This window comes from Lates calcarifer, linkage group LG17, assembly GCF_001640805.2.
Source record: "Lates calcarifer isolate ASB-BC8 linkage group LG17, TLL_Latcal_v3, whole genome shotgun sequence".
Classification (NCBI taxonomy): Eukaryota; Metazoa; Chordata; class Actinopteri; family Centropomidae; genus Lates; species Lates calcarifer.
In genome coordinates, this window is record NC_066849.1 from 768,062 (window position 1) to 788,942 (window position 20,881).

The 20,881-nt window shown below is 39.9% G+C and overlaps 1 protein-coding gene across 16 annotated transcripts in view; it reads right to left on the reverse strand.

Moving 5' to 3' along the window:
• Positions 1-20,881, reverse strand: part of ptprfa (protein tyrosine phosphatase receptor type Fa) — a 344,522-nt gene that overhangs the window by 19,517 nt on the left and 304,124 nt on the right. For 12 of the 16 annotated variants that reach the window (XM_051077194.1, XM_051077198.1, XM_051077206.1 and 9 more), the window contains 6 exons: positions 16,846-17,009; positions 11,904-12,013; positions 8,980-9,012; positions 8,320-8,417; positions 1,780-1,903; positions 1,358-1,533 (listed from right to left, as the gene is read on the reverse strand). In XM_051077194.1, the coding sequence (XP_050933151.1) occupies positions 1,358-1,533; positions 1,780-1,903; positions 8,320-8,417; positions 8,980-9,012; positions 11,904-12,013; positions 16,846-17,009 (705 nt within the window). The remainder of the gene's footprint in view (positions 1-1,357; positions 1,534-1,779; positions 1,904-8,319; positions 8,418-8,979; positions 9,013-11,903; positions 12,014-16,845; positions 17,010-20,881) is intronic. The other 4 variants (XM_051077207.1, XM_018696330.2, XM_051077203.1 and 1 more) reach the window with 1 other exon arrangement.

Sequence of the window (20,881 nt, forward strand, 5' to 3'; positions counted from 1 at the left end):
CAGGTCAGGATTTTCTTATACAACCCCAGTTTGAGCCACAAAACCTTGCAGGGTGGCTTGGGGTGAATGGAAGGGTTAAACCAGGGACACTGCTGTTTTCTTACCTGTTTCCTACCAACGGAGGTTACTGAGAAACAAGTTACCCCTTCGACAAGGACATTGCATCAGATAATGCTTTTATTCTGTAGGTTATTTTAGTAGGCAATGGGGAACAACAGGTTTTGTGGTTTAGTTTGGAGAACTTTGGAGAAAATTTGTTGGCATGATAACCCTAACCCTAACCCTTTCACATTAATATCTTGGGAGGCAGCCCCTGCAGTATTGACAGTTACATAAAAATTCTAAAAATCTAAAAAAAAAACTTAGTCTGGTGTCAAACTATCTGTAAATAATCACCATAGCTGCACTGAGTTTTTGAACTGTAATGCACGAGTCTCTCACATCAGGGACAGTAGACAGACAAGTTGAGTTTGGCTATCAGCAGAAACCATTATCCTGGTCACAGGTCAGACACCATCTACTATTCCTGCACCTATGGTTGAACCACGGACAGGCGTTATCGGTGCAGACAGGGGGCTGATGGTCTCTGTCACAAATAATAATGGCATGCTACTGTGGCACTCATTTCTACCCTCTGGTTGTGGAGTTATTACCAGTGTTAAGGAGGGCTGACATCATTACTCATATGAACACTGTTCCTGCCCTGCTACCTCTCATCTGCCAGGTGACAAACTGTAAATGCCTCATACCTCATGTCCACCATCAGGGTGATGCTGTTGTAGAGCCAATCTCATCTGTACCACTGAAACTAATGCACTGCCTACAGAACAGTATATCACTAGCAGTGCTGTAGTGAATGACCACAGTCATATTATCATCCACTCTAGCCTTCACATATAGTTCATACACAATACACAAAAAACCTTAAAAAACTAAGGTTAGACAATTAGACAGTTAGACAGCTCCACCACCTGCTAAAACATGATGCCCCACCCATTTTTGTCAGCAATAAGCCCCGCCTCTTTCTGCACATGTACACTCAATCCTACTGATGGTACCAAGCACTGCCCCCCTGTTACAAAAGCTACCATGCCTCCACATTTTGCATCATCAAGCCCCAACAAGTCTGTCCCCCTGCATCGGCTCTTCCTGTGAGCAGCTAGCCTCAGCTAAAGTGGATGTCAGCTGCAGTGATTCCAAGGGAACATCTGGAGTGGGCCTGAGTTCGTTTTTTAAGATGTAACCTTTGTGTGAGGGAAGATAAATGAAGTAGTTGACTGTCTGCTACTGTGTAAGACTGAACTGTTCACTGTCATCAGAGCTCAATTTTTACTCGTTCTCAACATGAGAGGCTCACCCGTGACTTCTCCTCTAGACGGGTCATCATGACAATGGTGCAGGTTCTCTGCTCCCACACCATCCTCCAGAAGTCACTCAGTGTCTCTGGCAGCGGCCCCTGCGTGGCAATGTAAGCATTCTGCTTCCTGTAGCCATCAATGTAATTGCCGTTGATGTAGTCGCTACCTGGAACTCCTGCAGTGAGGACCAAGTTGGACAAAGTTAGCAGACAAATTAAAATGGGAGCCAATCAGAGAAGAAGGGAGTCTTCTTACTAAAATAAGATGACACACATGTATAAAACAGAAGGAGTCAGAAATAAAGGTTTGTCTCTAATATAAGCCAGTTTAAAATAAAGGCCTGGTTCTCTTTACATTGAGGTAAATAAAGGCATCAATCACTGAGAATATATGGTATGTAGTCCCTTCTCTTGTCTCTCACCATCCACAGGTGTGAGGATGACCCTGGAGTGGTCATAGGCGATAACATTTGCATAGCGGTTCTTTGGCTTGTTGACCTCTAGGTTGGAGTGCTCCCAGGTGAACTGCTGTCCTGGATCAACAGACTAAAACAAGGGGAGGGGGGGAAGAGGGAGAGACAAAGAGAGGGATATACAGAGGTGGGAGGAAGAGATTAGAGATGTGTCTGTATTCTTTTCTGTGGCTTGAAGTCTGTCAGAGCTTGAAGTGCAAAGTCCAGATTAATAAATTTGTTTTTTGTTAGTGATTGAGAGTAGAATATTTTTCGGGTGGATTTTACCCAACATTAGTGTTTGTGTATTAAATCGAGGGTAACAACTTTCAGGCCTGCCATATTTATTGCCCCATATCATGCACAGCTATCATCTTGTCAGAGGCTTGGTGACTGCCAACAAATGATTAAAACATGGCTAAAGTTTGTTTATGTTGGCAATGATTAGCTATGCAGATTTCTTCTTTGATACTAGAGCTAAATGACTTAGTGATAATTTCCAATTCATATGGTTAAAAAACAATTTTTTATAGTCAGGTGGATGGAATTTGGTACGGACATATATGATGCTCAGAGGATAAATCCCACTAACTTTGGTGATACGCTGACTTTTTCACCTTGTCCAGGACTTTGGTTTATGATTGAATATCTGCAAAACTAAAGACATTCCCATCAGCATCAGGTGCTACTTTGTGTTAATGTGTTAATTAGCATAACAAAAAGTATACAAGAAGAATATAACCATTGTGTCTGATTACAGCCTCAAAGAGTTCCTAACGTCTAAACTCTATTGTTGAAATTTATTAGTGTAGTCATTGTATTCTTCTGCCCCCTTACATACAGTAATTTTGTAAATATTCTACACTTATTGCTTCATTGCCTCAATAACTCATATTACTTATTTGAACCTCCTCTCAATTGCTTTAGTATACAACAAATAGCTGAAGCCACCAAGCATAAATTCTCCCTTTTTTCTGCTTCTTCATTTGTATGCCTATGAGTTCTGCCATTGATGAGTGGTGCAAGAACCCATGTCTATGTTCCAGTGCTGGCACTGATGGTGTGTGATGATATGAACTGGCCAGGTTTTTGATGACTGGTCTCTATTGGTTTCTGGCTGCTAGTGCAGGTGCCGGTTTGGCTGAATCATGTCCTTTCATGCTCCTAATACTTATCCCACATCATCTGGAAAACAGATACACACCTGTGAACATACACACACATACATAGGCAAAATGAAGCAGCAGTGAGGACTCTAATATCCTGCTGCTTTTCCTCCTGACCAGCTGAATGGCTGCTCAGCCCCCAAGTGTACAACTGATAATGATGACAATGGAGAAAGAGGCTGAATGTGCATCTTATTTAACAGCCTGTTAGGTAAGGCCGCCACCATGCTACACTGACAAACCACTCAGATTACTGCTCAGCTCTGGTGTAGGTCAGTTACTCAGTATGAAAAAAAAAGAAAACAAGCAGCATTTTCTGATCTGACAGCCCTATCAGCAGGACAACATGTGTCTTGCTAATTACTAGTTAAAGAAAAAGCTTAGGTTAAAATAAGTACTTTGTAAAAGTCAGGCCACCATGGTGACTGTAACAGCCATATAAATAAAGGTTCTATGTAAGTCTTCTCTGCCACTGAACATGTTTTCTTGCCGGGATTAGGTGGTGGTGATGCTCATTTGCCAAGAGCTTCAACCATTATTGTGTTCATACTACAAGGGTTTAGAATGTGCCCTCTGAGGAGCGCTACTTATTTGTGGCAGTCTGGGTGCTACAGCGACTTGCTACCTGAAAGTGATGAGACGCGAGATGGTCTGGCTGGGCTCGTCTAAGGGATGATTGTGGTCATGGTAAAAAAAAAACATAAAACAAAACAAAACTGGACAGTTTGGTAAAGCTCATGGTTCCCAGCTGTTGTGTGTGTCATAATAAAGCAAACCAAAAGCAGAGGTGTGTGATGTTGTTATTAAGTCACAACAGAGGAAGGAAATGATCTTATGAATCATAACAATTTTGTAAGCGTTTTGGAAGTAACTGACAAACATTGTCAAATGCCATCCTGAACATAAGAAACATCACATCAGAAAACACTAATAGAATAGATTAGTTAAGGAATGATGAGAGACAATCAGACTGTCAGACAACCGGACAGATAGTAAGCATGCAAACAGATAAAACTTGTTTGGAGGAAAAAACTAAGTTAAGGTAAGGTATGGGATGATTGCTGACATTCTGGTACACTCACAAACACACATAAAATGTATAATCACATTTTATCTAATGTTTTATTTCAGAGATATTAATTCTGTGAGGGGAATATTCTAATAGGAGTCAAAATGATAAAGTATTGCCTTTGGACTTTATACTACACTTTCTCATCCTTGCCTGTCTCATTTTTCCTGTTTCTACAGGTTGATGGAAAATTTGTACAACTACATGCACATGTTCGTTGGCATTTAACTGTAATGTTGGTTGTTGTGAAGGCAGTGATTACATTTGGATGGATCTGTGAACAAGCAGAGAAAGTGCTTATCATTGTTTGAAGTTTAGAGTGATGTTAAATAATGTGAAGTCTTAGAAATTCCACATTTCATCATGTTTTCTTTTAGGTGTGAACTAGATGTTAAAATTAGCTCAGTTAGGACTGAATGGGGGGGTGAATAAGTGACGCAATGTTACTCTGATTGTATTCTGAATCATTTTAATGTTAAATTTAGGATTTGTAAGGCAGAAACTAGCTCATGTGACTAGCTCATGTATTGTGTTTTTTTCTTCTTCTTTTATGATATGGATTTTTTATGGTTTGAAATAACAGTGGAATACTGGGAACGAGATACAGAAAGAGAAAAAAATATATATTTGCGTATTGGTAAATAATTTCAGCTGAGCAGAGCCACAGTGAAAAGAGGCACTTGTCTCCTGTCTCATTCATGGAGTGTAATCAAGTGTACATCAGTAGTCATATACAGCACATAGCATTAGGTTACAGGCATTCCTACTCAAAAGGCAGCTGGTGTTTGTTTTGGTTTATCTTTGAACAGTGCAATGTCCTCACCACACCAGCCCTCCTGCTGTGCTGTGACTGGTTCCTGTTAGCATTTGTGAGCAACTGGAACTTCAGCAAAACAGAATATTGGCAAGAATTATTGATGATGTGGAAGTGCCTCCTAAGACATATTAAGACATATTATTTTGAAGATGAGATGTCACAAGAGCTCTTATTTTATAAAATGCCTGTTAATGTGTCTGTGAATTTGCTATGCTTCTCTCTGTGTCTATGTACTTGCCCAATGAGCATATTTGTTTTCAGAGACATTAATAATATACTCTGGGCGATTGTCCATCCTGAAATGATTAATAGCAGCAGCAGCATGGACAGTATTCCCTGCCAGTGCAGAGGATAACAGATGTGAAACAGATATTTCAGAGGCTGTATTAAGGAGTCATGTGAACCAGCTTTTACTCATTTAATACAGTTAGAAACAGACATAATTATTATTGTGTAATGAAGAGAATTCCCATATGCATTATATAAAGTGAACTCCAGTAGTCCCCAAAAAGTCTGGCTCATTCATCAGATGTAACAAGCTGTGAGATTCTCTGGCAGTTCTCATTTTAAACACAACCATTATCAGCTTTTCATTTCAAGCCCTGCTGGTCTTGCTATGGACTGATGGCCAGAAGCTCCTATGCAACAAGACTCAAGACGAGACAAGACTCAAGACTTAGACAATCAACTGGACTGAATGTATGTGTAGAGCCTCATGGTACGTTCCAGTTGTACATCGAAAGTCAGAATTTTCAAGTTCCAAGTCTGAAATTTCAACTGGACCTCATGTAATGCTGCGTTCCATTTACACCAGAGTTCGAAACTCGGATTGACGTCAACTCCAAGTCAACAGCATTCCAGTTGAGAAGTAGAGACAAGGAGTAGAGACAACTTCAAAACACTCCACCTGAAACACCTCAGTTAACATTAGATTTTAATGTAAACACTTCAGAATGTTATTGCTATGTCATTGCTAATCATTGTTAGCAATACTAGTTGATAACAACACTCTACATTGTATTTTGCACATACAAACAGTGTAGCAGCATGTCCACGGACAAACACTGAACAGTACTATCTGTATGTACTTAATGTGAAACCAGTGTTCACCAATAATGATGTGAGTGGCAGCCATCTTGAATTCTTATGTTGGGGTTGGTGTGGGTTCTTCGACTTTCCCAGTTGGAATTCTGACTTCCGAGTATGGACTGTATTTATAGTGCTTTCTAATCTTTTCGACACTCAAGCACTTTACCTACAGATCACATTCACCATTCACACATTCATACAACTGCATCATACAATATATAATGTCTAAACACATTCACACACACATCGGAGGCAATTGGGTTCAGTATCTTGCCAGATACTTTGCTGCAGACTGGAGGAGCGGAATCGAACCACCTTCTGGACGCTCTCCTCCACCCGAGTAGAACTGGAACGCACCATAAATGGAATGCATCCATCAGCCTAGTCAAAATGGAGGATGAGACCAAATGGTTCCCTTTGTGCCATGGGCAAAGGAGAGCCATTGAATGCAGTTTACCAGGGTCCTTCTCCTTTTCACAAAAATTCTTCCAACTTCAGCTACCACTGGTCACTGAATGGTCACTGTATTATGTCACCAGTCCGAACAAAAGCTGAGATGTGTTCTGTTCTTTCTTCTCCTCCTCTGCCAACTCCTCAAGAGAAAGTGAGGAAGTTGCTCTTCTCAGTCTGCTTCTAAACAGGAGCTTCTACTCTCTAACCTTCATGAGGTCTGCCTGAAGCAGAAGCCTACACTGGACTGAACTTGGTAGCAATGCCAGCTCAGTTTACCAGCAAAATGAGACAGGAGAACCAAGAAAACAACCACCAAACCCTTCAACAACACTGAAACCACACAGTACACACAGTATATTGAAACCATATATATTAAATATTCTTAAACTGAATGAAATATCATCATTTGGCAAAAACAACTACCTCTCTCCAAAAAGTTCACTTCATTTCACCACACTGGGTTAGAAAAAATGGGAAAGGTAGAAAAGTTGATTCAGTTTCTGTTTCATAATTTATATGCCCCTTCCCTTCTGCTGTGCATAAACAGTGCACCCATCTGTCCTGGTTTATCCACTTGGAAATTCACCACTTTAAATGCAAATTACCTTCCTTTGTAGGACATCAACAAGCCATAATCCCTCACTGGCTTTTATAGTAGGTAAAAGCAGTGGTATATTATTCTTGGAAAAGAGGCACAAAATTCATGCATACTTAGCAGCATCCTTTTTTTTTTTTTTTTTTTCTTTTAATACCGATGCTGAACTTTAACTTTTAACTCTGCAACAGTAAGCCAGCTCTACATGAGTATAAACATCTCAGGGAAAAAATAGTCTGTGAGCTATTTTGGCGAGAAATAGAATCTTGATGTGCATGGATAAATATACATTTATTCCTGGCCTCACTGAAACAAATAGCAGTTTCCAACATTAAACACACTGAATAACAAGAAAAAGAATCCTGCAGAGTCAACTAAAAACTCAATGGATTGTATGTATATATTTTGAGTTGATAGTTGGGGAATGTCATTGTCTGTAGTCTCTAAAAGCTTAAATGAAATCTGCCTCACATTGCCATAAGAAGCTGTTCATCCACATTAAACTATTTACTAAGTCAGTTTAACACTTCCCATGTTGCTGTTGCAGAGGCGTTTTACTTTGACAAGAAGAGTTTTAAATGATTTTAAATGATTTATTTCATTTATTTTGCACCAAAATGGTGCTCTCATAAAAGGAAGAAAAACAAAAGAAAAGTTTACACTATCTTCAGCTTTAAAAATCAAGAGAATGTAGATAGTAGCTTAACAATGTAGATCTCTGGCCTATTTCCCCCCTCTCTACTTTGGTAATGTGAAATTTTGCCAAGTGCATCAACTCCATATTTGATTGATGGGCTTCTGCCTGGGAAGGGTCATCCCCTTTGTCAACAACTTTACCTCAACTTCCTCATCCAGCTAGCTTTCTTCAAATATGATGGTCTGCACCCTAACCACAGTGGATGTAACCTTTTGTCCACAAACACTGAACTGGCTCAACAGTCCTGAAAAAGTTATAGTTATGAACTTATAAAGTTCTAGCCCTTTTCCTGGGGCTGTTTCATATAATTTTGATACTTCTGTAACACATAGATCTGTCGTAATCTGGTAAAGATTTGGACAAATGCATCAACTTCAGTTCAATCAGTGGAAAACTGTAGTGATGAGACAATATGGTAAATTGTGGACTGCTCTAAGAATTAGAAATACAGGATTACAGAGGGTCCTGTTTTGTGACAGTGTAGTCAACTATAGTCACCTATAAAAACAACAAAGAAGACTTTGTTATTATCTCATATGATGTTGCCAATAACGAAACACTTATATGGCTAAAAAGTGTGTGTCGCTTCATTTGAAAGCCATGTATAGGAGCAGGAAGTGTTACCTCGTATTCCTGAGAGAAGCGCAGACCGTCGTTGGCCCTGAGTCTCTCTATGTGGTCTGCCAGGTCAGAGATCGCAATGGGAGGATGTTCCCTCATCCCTGCAGCGAAAGGTGGAGCAGTAAGTACAGTCCATCAAACACACACAAACACATATGCACTTACATGAACTGGACAGTGTAACCAGAGTGCAGATGCATGGTGAAGGCTCTGAGCTAACTAGCTGCAGTGGATATGGGGTGACAGCGGGAGTGCTGTGTGCTGAGCAGACGGATGGTATCTGACTGCGAAGCTCTTCAGCAGCATGCCATAATCACACTAGTGATGTGAGCATCAAGGAGCATGCTGATTGGTTAAAGGAATCCCACAAAGCAAGGTGAGTGGGAAGGTATCACATGGCTGGTTGGAGTGTATGCAGTATACTGATATTTGTTTCTATGTAACTTTAATTTCTTGATGTCTTTCTACTGCATTTCATTTCAACTCTAAGATTTGATGATAACAATTCTTTGTAAATGGCTGACATGGAAGGACCACAAGAAGAGGAGGTGAAGGGGTTAAATAAGAGGGTCCGAGTTCAAACTGCTGCTGTTTGAAACAGAAAAGGAAGGAGGTGCAAATGGGAGGAAACATTAGTAAAACACAATGGGAATGAAAACTAACTTGGAGTGTTCAGGCAGCTGAGGGCACTGGAACCTGTGGGGGAAAGACCAGGCAAGACAAACAACACAGGGGTCAGTTAGGAGGAGACAGAGAAAAGAAAAGAAGACAGGGAGCACTGAGACAAGAGCTGCATGTCTGCACTATCTGCTGCACTGTTCTGTGGATTCATTCATTTGTTCACCCCAGCATGGATGAAGCTATGGCCAGTTTTGCTAGGCATCACATGGAATGACTCACCCAGAAAAGGTACTCAGAAGTGTTTGCACATGAAAGTTTTAAACCAGTTAAACTTAAGAGACATTTGGAAATGAAACACACCTCGACAGAGGGATGGAGAACTACAGAGCCAAAAGACAGAGGTGACTTTGTAGACTACGGTCCCCACTGGAGCACGCTGAACAACACCTTGGTGCTGGATGTTAAAACTAAACAAAAGTAAACTGTCATCACAACAAAGGATTTTTTTTATTGTTAGGGCCACCCCTTAAAAGTTCCAAAAAACTGGAGCCACATCATTTAATTAATATTTTTGTTCACTGCTGGTGAAGATGTATATCATTCTAGGAAAATGTATGTTTCCTCATTTTCTAATTTTCCTTGGTGGGGTTTCTGTAGTTACCATGGTACAGAGCCTGTGGGGAACATAGGAAAAATCTGATAGCTAAAAAAAAAAACAAACAAACAAAAAAAAACATGTACTTTTGCAAGATCTCAGAAAAGGTTTTGCAAGCTTGAGAAACTTTTACAAGATCTTGAGAAACTTGAGATTTTGCAAAGGTCCATCTTTTGTTTTTCAATCTTAAGATAGACACAGTGGCAACCACTTGCTGCCTGAAAGTGAAAGTAGGGGAAACTCAAAGTAGAAATGCCACACTGTACAAATGCTCCATTAGGAGCAAATATTGTTTTAAATATTTTCAAAATGACAAAGTAAGGTTCTGGATTTCAACATGAATCTTTACTAAACAACAAGGCTGAGTTAACATATCACCCCCTAACACACAAAGCAAGAAGCTAACTTGCCTGACCACAGCTGCCCAACAGCATGCATTTAGCTTCAACTGTAGCAGAGCAAAAAAACAAAAAATGGAAATACTCAAGTTCAGTAAGGTGTTGTTAACAGTTTGCAGTTTTGACTCCATAGCATAAATAAAGGTGATATCATCTGTCAGTTAGTTTGCATGTATGTTGTGAATAGACTTGAGCTTTCAGATCGTTGTAGGCCACCCTGTGAGCTTTTTCTGAAGGGGGAACAAAGGTTGGCAAATAAATGAGTTGATGAATTTATGTCGGTGTAAACAACATCTGCCAAATTCTCTCCCACTGCTAACAGGGGTAAATGCTACCCATGTGATTGAGAGAGGAAAAACACTGACAGATGAGAAAAAAAGAGATGAGAGAAGTAGTTGGAAGGGTGTAAATGAAAAAGTAATAGTCAGTGAAACAGTCAGATAGACTGAAATAGAGAGTAAAACACACATAGTTGTAGACATCACAGGAAAAAAAAACAGGTTGCAGGGCTCATAATACTTATAATAGCATTTATGAAGGAGGAAGTCAGGTGATGTTATTATAGGGCCACAAAAGACTTTTAACACAAAGATTATTCCCTGAAACCTTTTGTTGTGCCTAAGCCTAACACACACACACACATACATTTTTCAAAATAGATTTGTAACAGTTGTGGAAGGAAGTGAAAGAAGACTCTTTTTCAGCTGATATTCAAGTATGAAAAGTATTTTGCCGATGACACCAGAGGTCAAATTGTAACACAAAATTATGAGTCAATTCATCTTCCTAATTTATAGTGAATATGAGATGTTGTCAGTTTTTATCTGTTCATACTCTCATAAACACTGTGTCTTCTATGAACTCATTCACATGTTCCTTCCAATACATTCTACCTTCTGAACTACTAAAGGAGATTACTGGCAGCTCAAATCCACACATTTGTTACTATGAAGTCCTTTTCAGCCACAGGCTCTGTCCCACTGTGTTTCAAACTGGTCCACCCACTTTTTTAAAAAACAGACCTCGATCCTTAGTAACTCTGCCTTTTCAATACTTAGATACTCAGAGGTCTTGAAACCAGTGGTTTACATTCACATGACAAATTATATAATTTATTATTATTACAAAATTCTAATCTGGTTGTAGGTTTGGGCATAGCACAGAGACAGATTTACTTCTCATCTCAAATCCACTCAGCAGTTGATGCCACCCTTAGTTCCATTTTAAGTCCACTTTACACTAACAGCTGCACTGTTGATCATAATATCCTACTTAGTCGACACAATATTTACACTGAAACTTGTAATTAGCTTGGCTTGAGTGATTCAAATCTTATCTCTCTCACAGGCAGTTCTCAGCTGAACTTGGTAACTCCATATCCTCCTCAGGTGACCTATCCTGTGGAGTACCTCAAGGGTTGTGTTTGGACCCCATTCTTTTCTCCATGGTCACTTAATTAGTAATTGCTATATATCATTTCATTTCTGTGCAGATGACAAAAATTTTATATTCCTGTCAATCCCACTAGCTTCTGTTTCTTGGGTACCATGGAAAGCCTTTTAGAAATATTAATGATTCCATAATGAAAACACTGATCAGACATCATATATATTGTATCGTCCCTCACTAAGCAAGAGTGGAGACCTCAGCTGGTTTTGTTACAACTTTAATTAAGCACAATAACACAGGCTGCTGTGAGCTGTAACCAATGCCGACAAAAATAACAAAAAGCCCAAACATTTTCTCTGTGCTAGTCACTACCTACATCGAGTCACTTTCAGCCGCTCTTTCTGTGGAAAGCCTGTCCCCATACCTGAGTCCCAGCTGACATGACAGACAGACTTCACTGTGTCTGAGCTGACAACATGTTCAATAACCCTGGAACAGTTGTGTGTGTGTTTGTATGTCCATACCTTGTGTCTGATAGTTGAGTCTCCTCAGCTCCACGGGGTCTGAAGAGTGGGCCAACAGTGAGTCCTTGACCCCTGCCATGTGCTCATCCTTGGCTGGAGATGTTCTCTTCCTGGGGGAAGAGAGATATAGGAGAGTGATGAGAGAAGGTAACTGTGGCCACGATGACTGAAAGTTAGTACGTCATCACAAATTAGGAAAATCCTTAAAATGAAATTTAAAAACACAAATAATGTAAACAAATCACTGGAATCAATCAAATATCATTCCAGTTCACAATTCACAGCAAATGATAAATGACAAGTGCAGAGCTGCCATAGAGAGAACAAACGTATCCCAATAACAAGATTGCTTGTTTTAACTCTTAACAACTGCTTCATTGCTGTAATGAGATGGTTTTATTGTGAGACCTTATCCATAGCCTTAAAGAGAATCTACAATACAATGATGACTGGAGGTATCACTGGTAGAGGAACATAACATGACACAACAGGCTATTATATAAGCAGTAATGTAACAATGACATAATGTAATCATCTTCAGTAATACAGTGAGTAACAACTTACCGCCCTGCATTGCTATCTCCTGGTAATTGCATGTTTCAGTCACTGAGAGGTTCATAAAATGTATAAAGGGAAGATTTTTAATCCTCCAAGGAAGATAAAGGAAACTCCCAGAGGGGTTTTGAGCAAGGAATCACAGGTGCATCCAACAAGTCCTCTGACCTAAACAACCATACAGGTCACTTGTTCCTACCCTTAGTTTTATTTGGGGCTGAACAATTGATGGAAGAATTATTAAAATTACAATATGACTAAGTGCTGTATCCAAATTGAAGGAGCTGCAAATTTTTGATAAAGGTAAAATGTGTCACAACATGCTATTACAAATTAAGCATTAAATATTAAGCCGACAAATCATATTGCATATTGCCTACAAAACTATGTTGTTCCAGATATGCTTGTTTGGTGCAGGCCCCAGCAAAAATCACATCATCATCATCATTTTGTGTACACACACACACACACACACACACACACACACACGCTCTATATCTATAGTTTCTGTTGAGTGAAACTTACTATAGTTCAATGACAGAGAGTGCAGCAGGTTGTTTTGGCAACAAAAGTCACTCTTCATCACAATATAGTATGAAGGTAATATGGTCCACATGTTATACAAAATGTACAAAATTAACAGTTAATATGACTTATGAGGTCAGACAGGTAAGGTGAGGTTTTTGTGTTATTGTCTCTTGGTGACATGAGGATTGGAGTTTTCAGATCTGGCATTTACTAAGTGAGGGTCTGAGAGGTGAAGACAGCACATGGAGGATTATTGTGAGGGGAAGACCAGAGGGATTTATGAACTCAGTCCTCAGAACTGGACTGCAGAAAAAAAACTCAAAGAAAAAAAAAACAACTAACAAGTACGCTGAGATGTACTCACACATTCCAACACATAATACACACACGCTTAAAAGTGCTGTCAATTGAAGCTGATATGTGTAAGGAAAACAAGCTTGAAGACAGCTCAGAGAAGCTGAGGCAGTGTAACAGAAACAATGAGCATCTGTCACTTATCACTGTCAGAAAACACAAACATGTCTGACCCAAAAGCAAAGTTTTACACAGTGAGAGGGATGTGCAGAGGCAGGCCGACAGCTAAGGAGGGTGGGGGTCGGAGGATGAAGTAATGTAAGAACAGACAGAGTCACTAACCTCTCTTGTTTGCTGCATCCACAGGAAACAGGAAGACATTGCACAGGGAGCAGAGAGAAAAAAAAGATTCATTTTCACAGTGTCGCAGTGAACAGGAAGTGCACCTACAGCTCCCAACTTACTACTCCCACTCCATCCTGTTCTGATCCACAGCCAGCTGAGTGGCTTCACTTTCCAGCTTCTGAGAATAACACACATCTTCATTTTTTGCATCTTTCAATTTGATACATCAGTATGGCATCTTCAGATGAATTCATGTGGTTAGGTTAGGTTACAGCACTTTTTTTAAACCATAAAAGTACAATAGGCAGCGTAGTTAATTCTCTCTCTCTCTCTCTCTCTCTTCTAAGAAATTACCTGAGTCTATCAGTGAATGCAGAAAGAGTGCATACAGCTGCCTTAACTAAAAACTAAATATTCACTATGTGATTTCCAATTATGTGGTCAGTAAGAAATGTTAGATGTCCCTGGACAGTTCTTACACTCCCATTCATCAGTTCTACTCTTGTCAACAGTATTGATACTAAGTCATGGCATTAACATAGAGTGTTCCACACCCAGACCGACCCTAGGCAGCCCCATGGTAAAAATAAACTGTGGGCCCCTCTTAACACCACTCCACCACTCCATCCACATTGAGCACTGTGTTTATATCCTGTCGCCAACATAAAACTTGTTTTTTCGCCTGAACATGCCCATGCAATATTCAGAATATATAGTGAAATCCCTGTTCTGTCCACTGACGTTCCCTCTATCTTACCCCATGTCTACTGCACATGTTCCAAAGAGTTTTAGTAGCCTAAACCTAAATACTAGTGGATCATGAAGCTCAGTCTCTAGTGTCAAAGTCCTGTGCTTTGTACATACACCATCCACTCCAGCCACCTCCACCTATATATACATACATTGGCGTGTTACAAAAATCCTACAGGGTCTAAACCTAAATTGAAGTTGCTTGACTATAATCGTTCACACTGTGTGAAGGGTTATAACAGAGTTTGTTTGGGACATGTCTTTTACTTATTTCCTACCAAATATGGAGGAGATTTAACAAAATACAAACAGAAACACAGGAAGACATTGAGAGCCAGCAGGCATATTTTTCCTCTCTAAATCTTATCTTTATTTTTCATTGTTATGTTCACAACCATTTTACTTTCCATCTTAACCTCTGTTATGGGTGTGAGGACGCTGACCTTGGTTAGTGAACACATTTTTACTGTGCTGAAACCCTGCAGGAGATATAACATCTATTAGCACTTACTTGCATTGATATGCCGCCTCAGATTTGTTTGGAGACTGAATTTGACAGTTGGCCTCTTCAGTGGATAGCTTAGCTCTTAATATACTCACATTCCCATATATATGTTGAGTTGTGTATAAATGTAAATTGACAGTGAGGAGACCCCTTTCTAGCAAAATCATACTCCCTTTTCACCATCTCTGTTGCCAACCCCTGCCTACAGCTCACACAAAGCACTGAGGAGGAGCGTAGAAGTGGCCACTGTTCGTGAGGGCAGGCTTCTGCAAAAATGCATCTCTGCCGAACCAAACCAAACTCTGGTTTCCATGCAGCTCCAACAGCCTCACGGTGAATATGGCATTCAAATGCAGCTCCAGAAATGTATGTCATTTTACAATATTAGATGAAGATAAATGTGCCAGTTTGGAGGAAGTCACTAAGGTACACAGCACCTCCCACTGATGCATGTTAAATTGAGAGCAATGGCTAACTCTGCAAAAAAGGTCCCTGTGCAACGCTTCTACTGACCCAGACTATTTTGTCAGAGAGCACATTTTTCCTAGGTTCCATGGGAACTTTGCAACCAGGACAATGGTTGGATGCTGGAGGTTTACAGTTGAGAGGAAAGGCATAAGCATTATACAGCCTGTTCAAGGCAGGAATGTTGCAGCATTATTCTGCCTCACTATTGTGTAGTAAAGATACTGAAGCAGAATGAGATGGCATTCAGTGTTTCCTCTGGATCAAGAAAGAACAAGAGCAAAAGGAGGAATGAGAAAAAGACAAAATGAGTATTGCTATTTGAGCAGAGCAGTAGCCATATGGAAGCCGCCGTCAGCTCAGTCAGTAGCTCCAGATGTTTGACCAAAGCACAGGAAGCACAAGCCAACTGTTAGCCTGGAAGAGCAGGGCCACGGGGCAAGTAACAGCGCCTTCCTCCCATATGCCATGGAGGACCTTTGCCTTCAGGGAGACTCAGCCAAGATGAATGTCTGTCTGGACTCCAGAAAATACTCCACTCTGCCCATTTCTTGGTGTCTGACTCTTCTGTTCTTGTCATCTGCTGTGCTGAAGTAAATGCTTCAGGTCTCTCTCTGGATTGTGTTAAAATGATTGCTCAGATAGATAGATAGATATGAGGAGGAACATAATGAACATACACTGCCTTCAAGGTCCACTGAAACTATTGCTGTCTTTTTTTAATAACAGATGACATATGTAGTATGCTGTATGCTGATATTACTGTCAAATGGTATTTCACTTGCACTGAGTGGGAAAGTGCAAACATTTTGCCGGCTAATAATTTGTTGGAATATGGATTGGAATTAAATGGCAGTTTTTTCAATGAACATGGCTGATGCAGATTGTTTATCAACAAGATAGGTTTGGTTTCAGAGGTGGGCTGTTTGGCTGGCTTGCATTTCTATACATTTACATCAGACAAACAAATCACACTGAAATTGGTTATCATGATTTCCATAATAATGGAAGTCAGAAATAAAAAAGGAAATGATGTTGTGTTTGCATTTTTAGTAAAAAGAACATTCTCCATTACTGCCTCATCTTTCACTGATGTTTAGTTGAAGTGTCTTCTGAGAGGGAAATAATAACTGTAATTAAAATATAGATTAAATGTTTACCCAGAAACATGCAAAAGAGGTTTTCAGTTTTTTCATAGATATGCTAATGGAGTGTTCTGATTAAATCAGAATATACACACAAGTATAAACATCACATTCAACTGGGAAATAGAAAAAGAGAAAAAGAGCTTTTTTTTTGGTCAATGGAAAGGTCTGAAGAAAACATTGACATTGGAGAGGACTCTGTGTTTACATTATGAAGTTCAGCTCCTCACCCCATCTCATTAATTTTCCTGTAGTTCCTTGGCATGTCCAGGGTTTCTATTCAGAATTAACTAGACAAATGTAAACATAAAACAAGTATCCATCATATGTCTGCTGTTTGGTCTGACATACTCACCTCTTGAAGAGTAGAATAGCAATGACTATGATGATGATGAGAATGACAGCCAGGACTGGACCCATCACCCACAGCATCTCTGGGTCCTCAGTTTGTCGAGTCATCCCACTGTAGAGCTTCACCTTGATGGGCTCAGAAAAGGGGCTGGCTGCAAATGTTCTCTGCTGCAAATGACCAGAGGATGAACAAGTGTCAGTTCAGTCACTGAGTTATCCACAACAGAACAGATTAGATCAGGGCCCTGTTCAAATGTGGCTTGACTACTAACAGGCTAACATGCTATTATCAGGCTAAAATAATTATGTTAATTCTCATCCAGCTAATTAGGTTCTTTGAAGGCATGAATGAACATATCTTGAATAAGAGAGTGCTCTTGTTTTGAAATAAAGAGGAAATGAGAAGTGGATTGAAATCATGACCAGCATTCATATGACAGGAGTGTTGACTGCAGTTACATGAGGTAGGTGTGTTGGAAGCTCTCTCAGCATGCAATGCATTTTATATGCATTCTACATTATTAGTGGAACTGTAGAGCACAACATAGACTATTTCCATTTTCATCAGTGTTAAACAATAAGATATTACCAGTGTGGTTATACTACGAGTGTTGTTTGTGCATGATTGGTGAGGTTCTCCCCTGTGGACATGCAAGAGATTTTTCAGTGACAGTCATAAGTCATAAACTAAAATCTCTGAAAAAGCAGCTTTAATTGCATAAACAACTTTCAGGTAGTTGAGTCCTGCAGTTGAAACTTGATTAAGGTTAACAAGTTTAATGGTGAAATGACAGTCGTTGAAAGTTGTTCTGCTGGTTTGAGTGATATTTTGCTGCCAGTCGCAAAGTGCATGATGTACAGGCTGAAACAGGTGCTAGGCTGACTCCAATCAACCACCAATAAGTGAGTAGATGGTATTTAGGTAGAAAATTTGTCTTTGATGTTGCTCTGAGAATCGACTGATCTAGAAATGAATATGATTGATTCTTACATTATCTGTTTTCCACAGTTCATTCAGTATATGTATCAGTTCATTAAATCTGCAGCCGTCTGAAGGCAGCAGGATGGATATGTTGGTAAATCAGCAGCCTCTGATTTAAGTGCCACCAGAACACAGTGCCACTCCACTGTGTTTATTCTTGTTAAATCATGTGCAAATGACACCAGGCTGCTACACAATAAGCACACACCACAATTTGGTGTTCTGCCTGTTTATGCAGGAGATGTTGCATATAGTGGTTAATCAATCCACTGAGTCACTGCCTCCTTTTATTCTTGAAATGCATAACAGTGTAAACACTGCTGTGCCACATTTTGAAATATGATGTGACTGTTTATAAAGTAAAATACACCATGGCAGGTGTCCATAGACTTTATGTATCTCAAGCTATATAAATCAAACAGCCAGCTTCTTCTTACAGAATGAACAGCAGAATAAAGCAGCACATGGTAGAGGTGCATGCACCTGTTTGTCTCACAACATTGCAGGTGTGTTTGGTTTGGGACACTTGCTGTAGATGGCAGGTAATGCATTGAATTAGTGAGTAATTGAGGTAGATATAAATTTCATTGCATAGTTAAAACTGGTCCCTCATTAAACATTTACAACATGTATGAAGGCCATGTACACAAAAATGACTTTCTTACAGTTAAATATAACTACTTTCCCCTCTGATAGCTGATGTTTCCAGATTTGATTTGAACTTTATTTACACACCACACCAGAGGGTTCCCACTGATGGTTGTGTGATTGTAATGTCAACTGTCAATTCAGTCAAGATTGTGAGTACAATGTCAGAACAGGTTGGCGGTGCTTCACTCAACATAGCTAGCTGTATAGCTTAAGTGCTTACCCAGCTAAGAAGGACATTCCTGTTTTAAGTATACATCAAAGACAGTATTTGTAGAATGTTCCCACAGCCAAAGAGGACAATTCAAGGTGCCCTGTGGAATTGCCTTGTTTTTCATCAAAACTAATTGTGTGTATCCTTAAGCTTTACCTAGTGAGTGTTGGATGTATTTCCTTCCTTATAAAACATTTCCAAAGTTGATTTTTGAAAGTATTTTAAGTCGTGCATGTGCATCCTGCTGCACCTACATGAGAGAACCAAAATGGGGACCCACTCATAAAATAAATGAATGCAAGATAACTTTTATCTTTTGAAGATAAATCAAGATAATGCTGCTTTTTACACTCAAGGTGTACAAGGTTTGGTCAACATACTGCACCACTCTTAAATACTATGATGAAATGTACTTGTTAACAACGAAATGAGACAAAACTAACCTCACATAGCACAAGTAAGGAATCCTGCATGCACACAGTGAGTGTAGCTGGTTAATTGTGACAGTGGTTAGAAAGCAGCAGGGGGGAACAGAAGAAGACAAATCAAAGGGGAGACAGACAGGGGCAGACTGCTGTGTTGGCTGTGCTGGATGTGGGACTGTGAAGTGTGCCCACTGAGGCCAGGGAGGGAGGAAGAAGCCCAGTGGAGGATATGCATCAGCAACATGCTTTGAGGACAAATCCAATAATATCGACAACTTCACTATGCCTTCTGGACAGCAGTGGACACCTGCAGCCAGCCCTGGCTGTTTTCTTGCCATCATTATACAACATGGCAGCTTCTCTTATCCAGACCACATAGGACAAAGTCACACTGCCACTAGGAGACACAGAATATCTCAGAAGGTGATGGGCTGATCTGGTTGAGTGCCAGAGACAGGCTTGTCTGATGTAGACACTCACTCCAGTCTGTGACCGGTTTCTCAGTTGTTCTATGCTCCAGTCAGGAAAAAGCTGATCAATTGATAGATAAGGCTGGTATTACTTTACCTTTCTATTACTATCAACAAATCTACACAAGATCTGAAACCAATCAATCTATTCAAAAACTAATGCTTAAACTACTATAAGGGCACAGATACTGTAGTAGCCACAGCCTACTCCAGCTTACAGCATAATACCATTAAACTCCACTGTCATATAAAAATTCATATTTATTCATAATATGTAATGTGAATTGGGCAAATTGTGTCGTCTGTCTGCTTGTTTGACTATTTCACCATTCTGCTATATTCTGTGTAAATTAGTGATGTTATGTTACTTAATACTACAGCACCAGCAACATTTGAACAACTATTAAATGTGCAAAAGATGCTCTGCTGTGTGTCAGTGCTGGAGGAGATTCTGGCCACTGTTAAGATGTGTTGCCGGGTGGGGGGAGCTGATAGCTGAATGGTTAGGGCACGTACCACATGGGCCTTAGTGCCCTGAGCAGGTTCCCGGCTAGACTCCCGATCCAGCCGGACCTTTGCTGCATGGCATATTTCCTGTCTCTCGCCACTGTCCTATCCCATGAAAGCAAAAAGCCTGAAGTGGTTAGCAGAACATCAGTTCATTTTTGCTTTTTGCTTTTGCTTTAGCCATCCCATTTTTACTGCTACTATCGCAAGTTGAAGTTTGCAAAACCCTGAATTCCATTTTACATCTCCAGGTCAAGATAAAAAAGATAATCTCCACATTCAGACAGAAAGCTCCAATCCTGTCCACAGTCAGGAGTCGGGAGGGGACAATTTTATTGGCTATTGTGATTAAAAAACTGTCACAATAAGCTGATCGTAGTGAATGTCCATCATTGGGATAATGGCTATAATTGTTTATATCCTCATCAGTGACTTACAGAAAGCTGTCTAGTTTGCCAACATACAATCCTGTATTGATTTATTTTGAATTGCCACAAGGGGGAGCTGCATCTTTCCACAAAGTTAAATCGGATGTGTGGAAATATTATGGATTTTAAAACAAAGGACTCCAGGTAAAGTTAACTAATGTTACTATCAGTTACTTAATGTAGCAAGTGTTGGTTCAGTTATACTAACGCTCACAGTTATCTGAATGTTTGTTACATTATAGTTCCGCTGTCTCAGACCAGAGTGCAATTGAATACAGTGTTTCCTTTAAAGTTTACTGCAACATTTGGCCACAGCCAATAAGGAGCAGTTCAAATCAATTAGAATTTATTTAATTTGACAGAAAA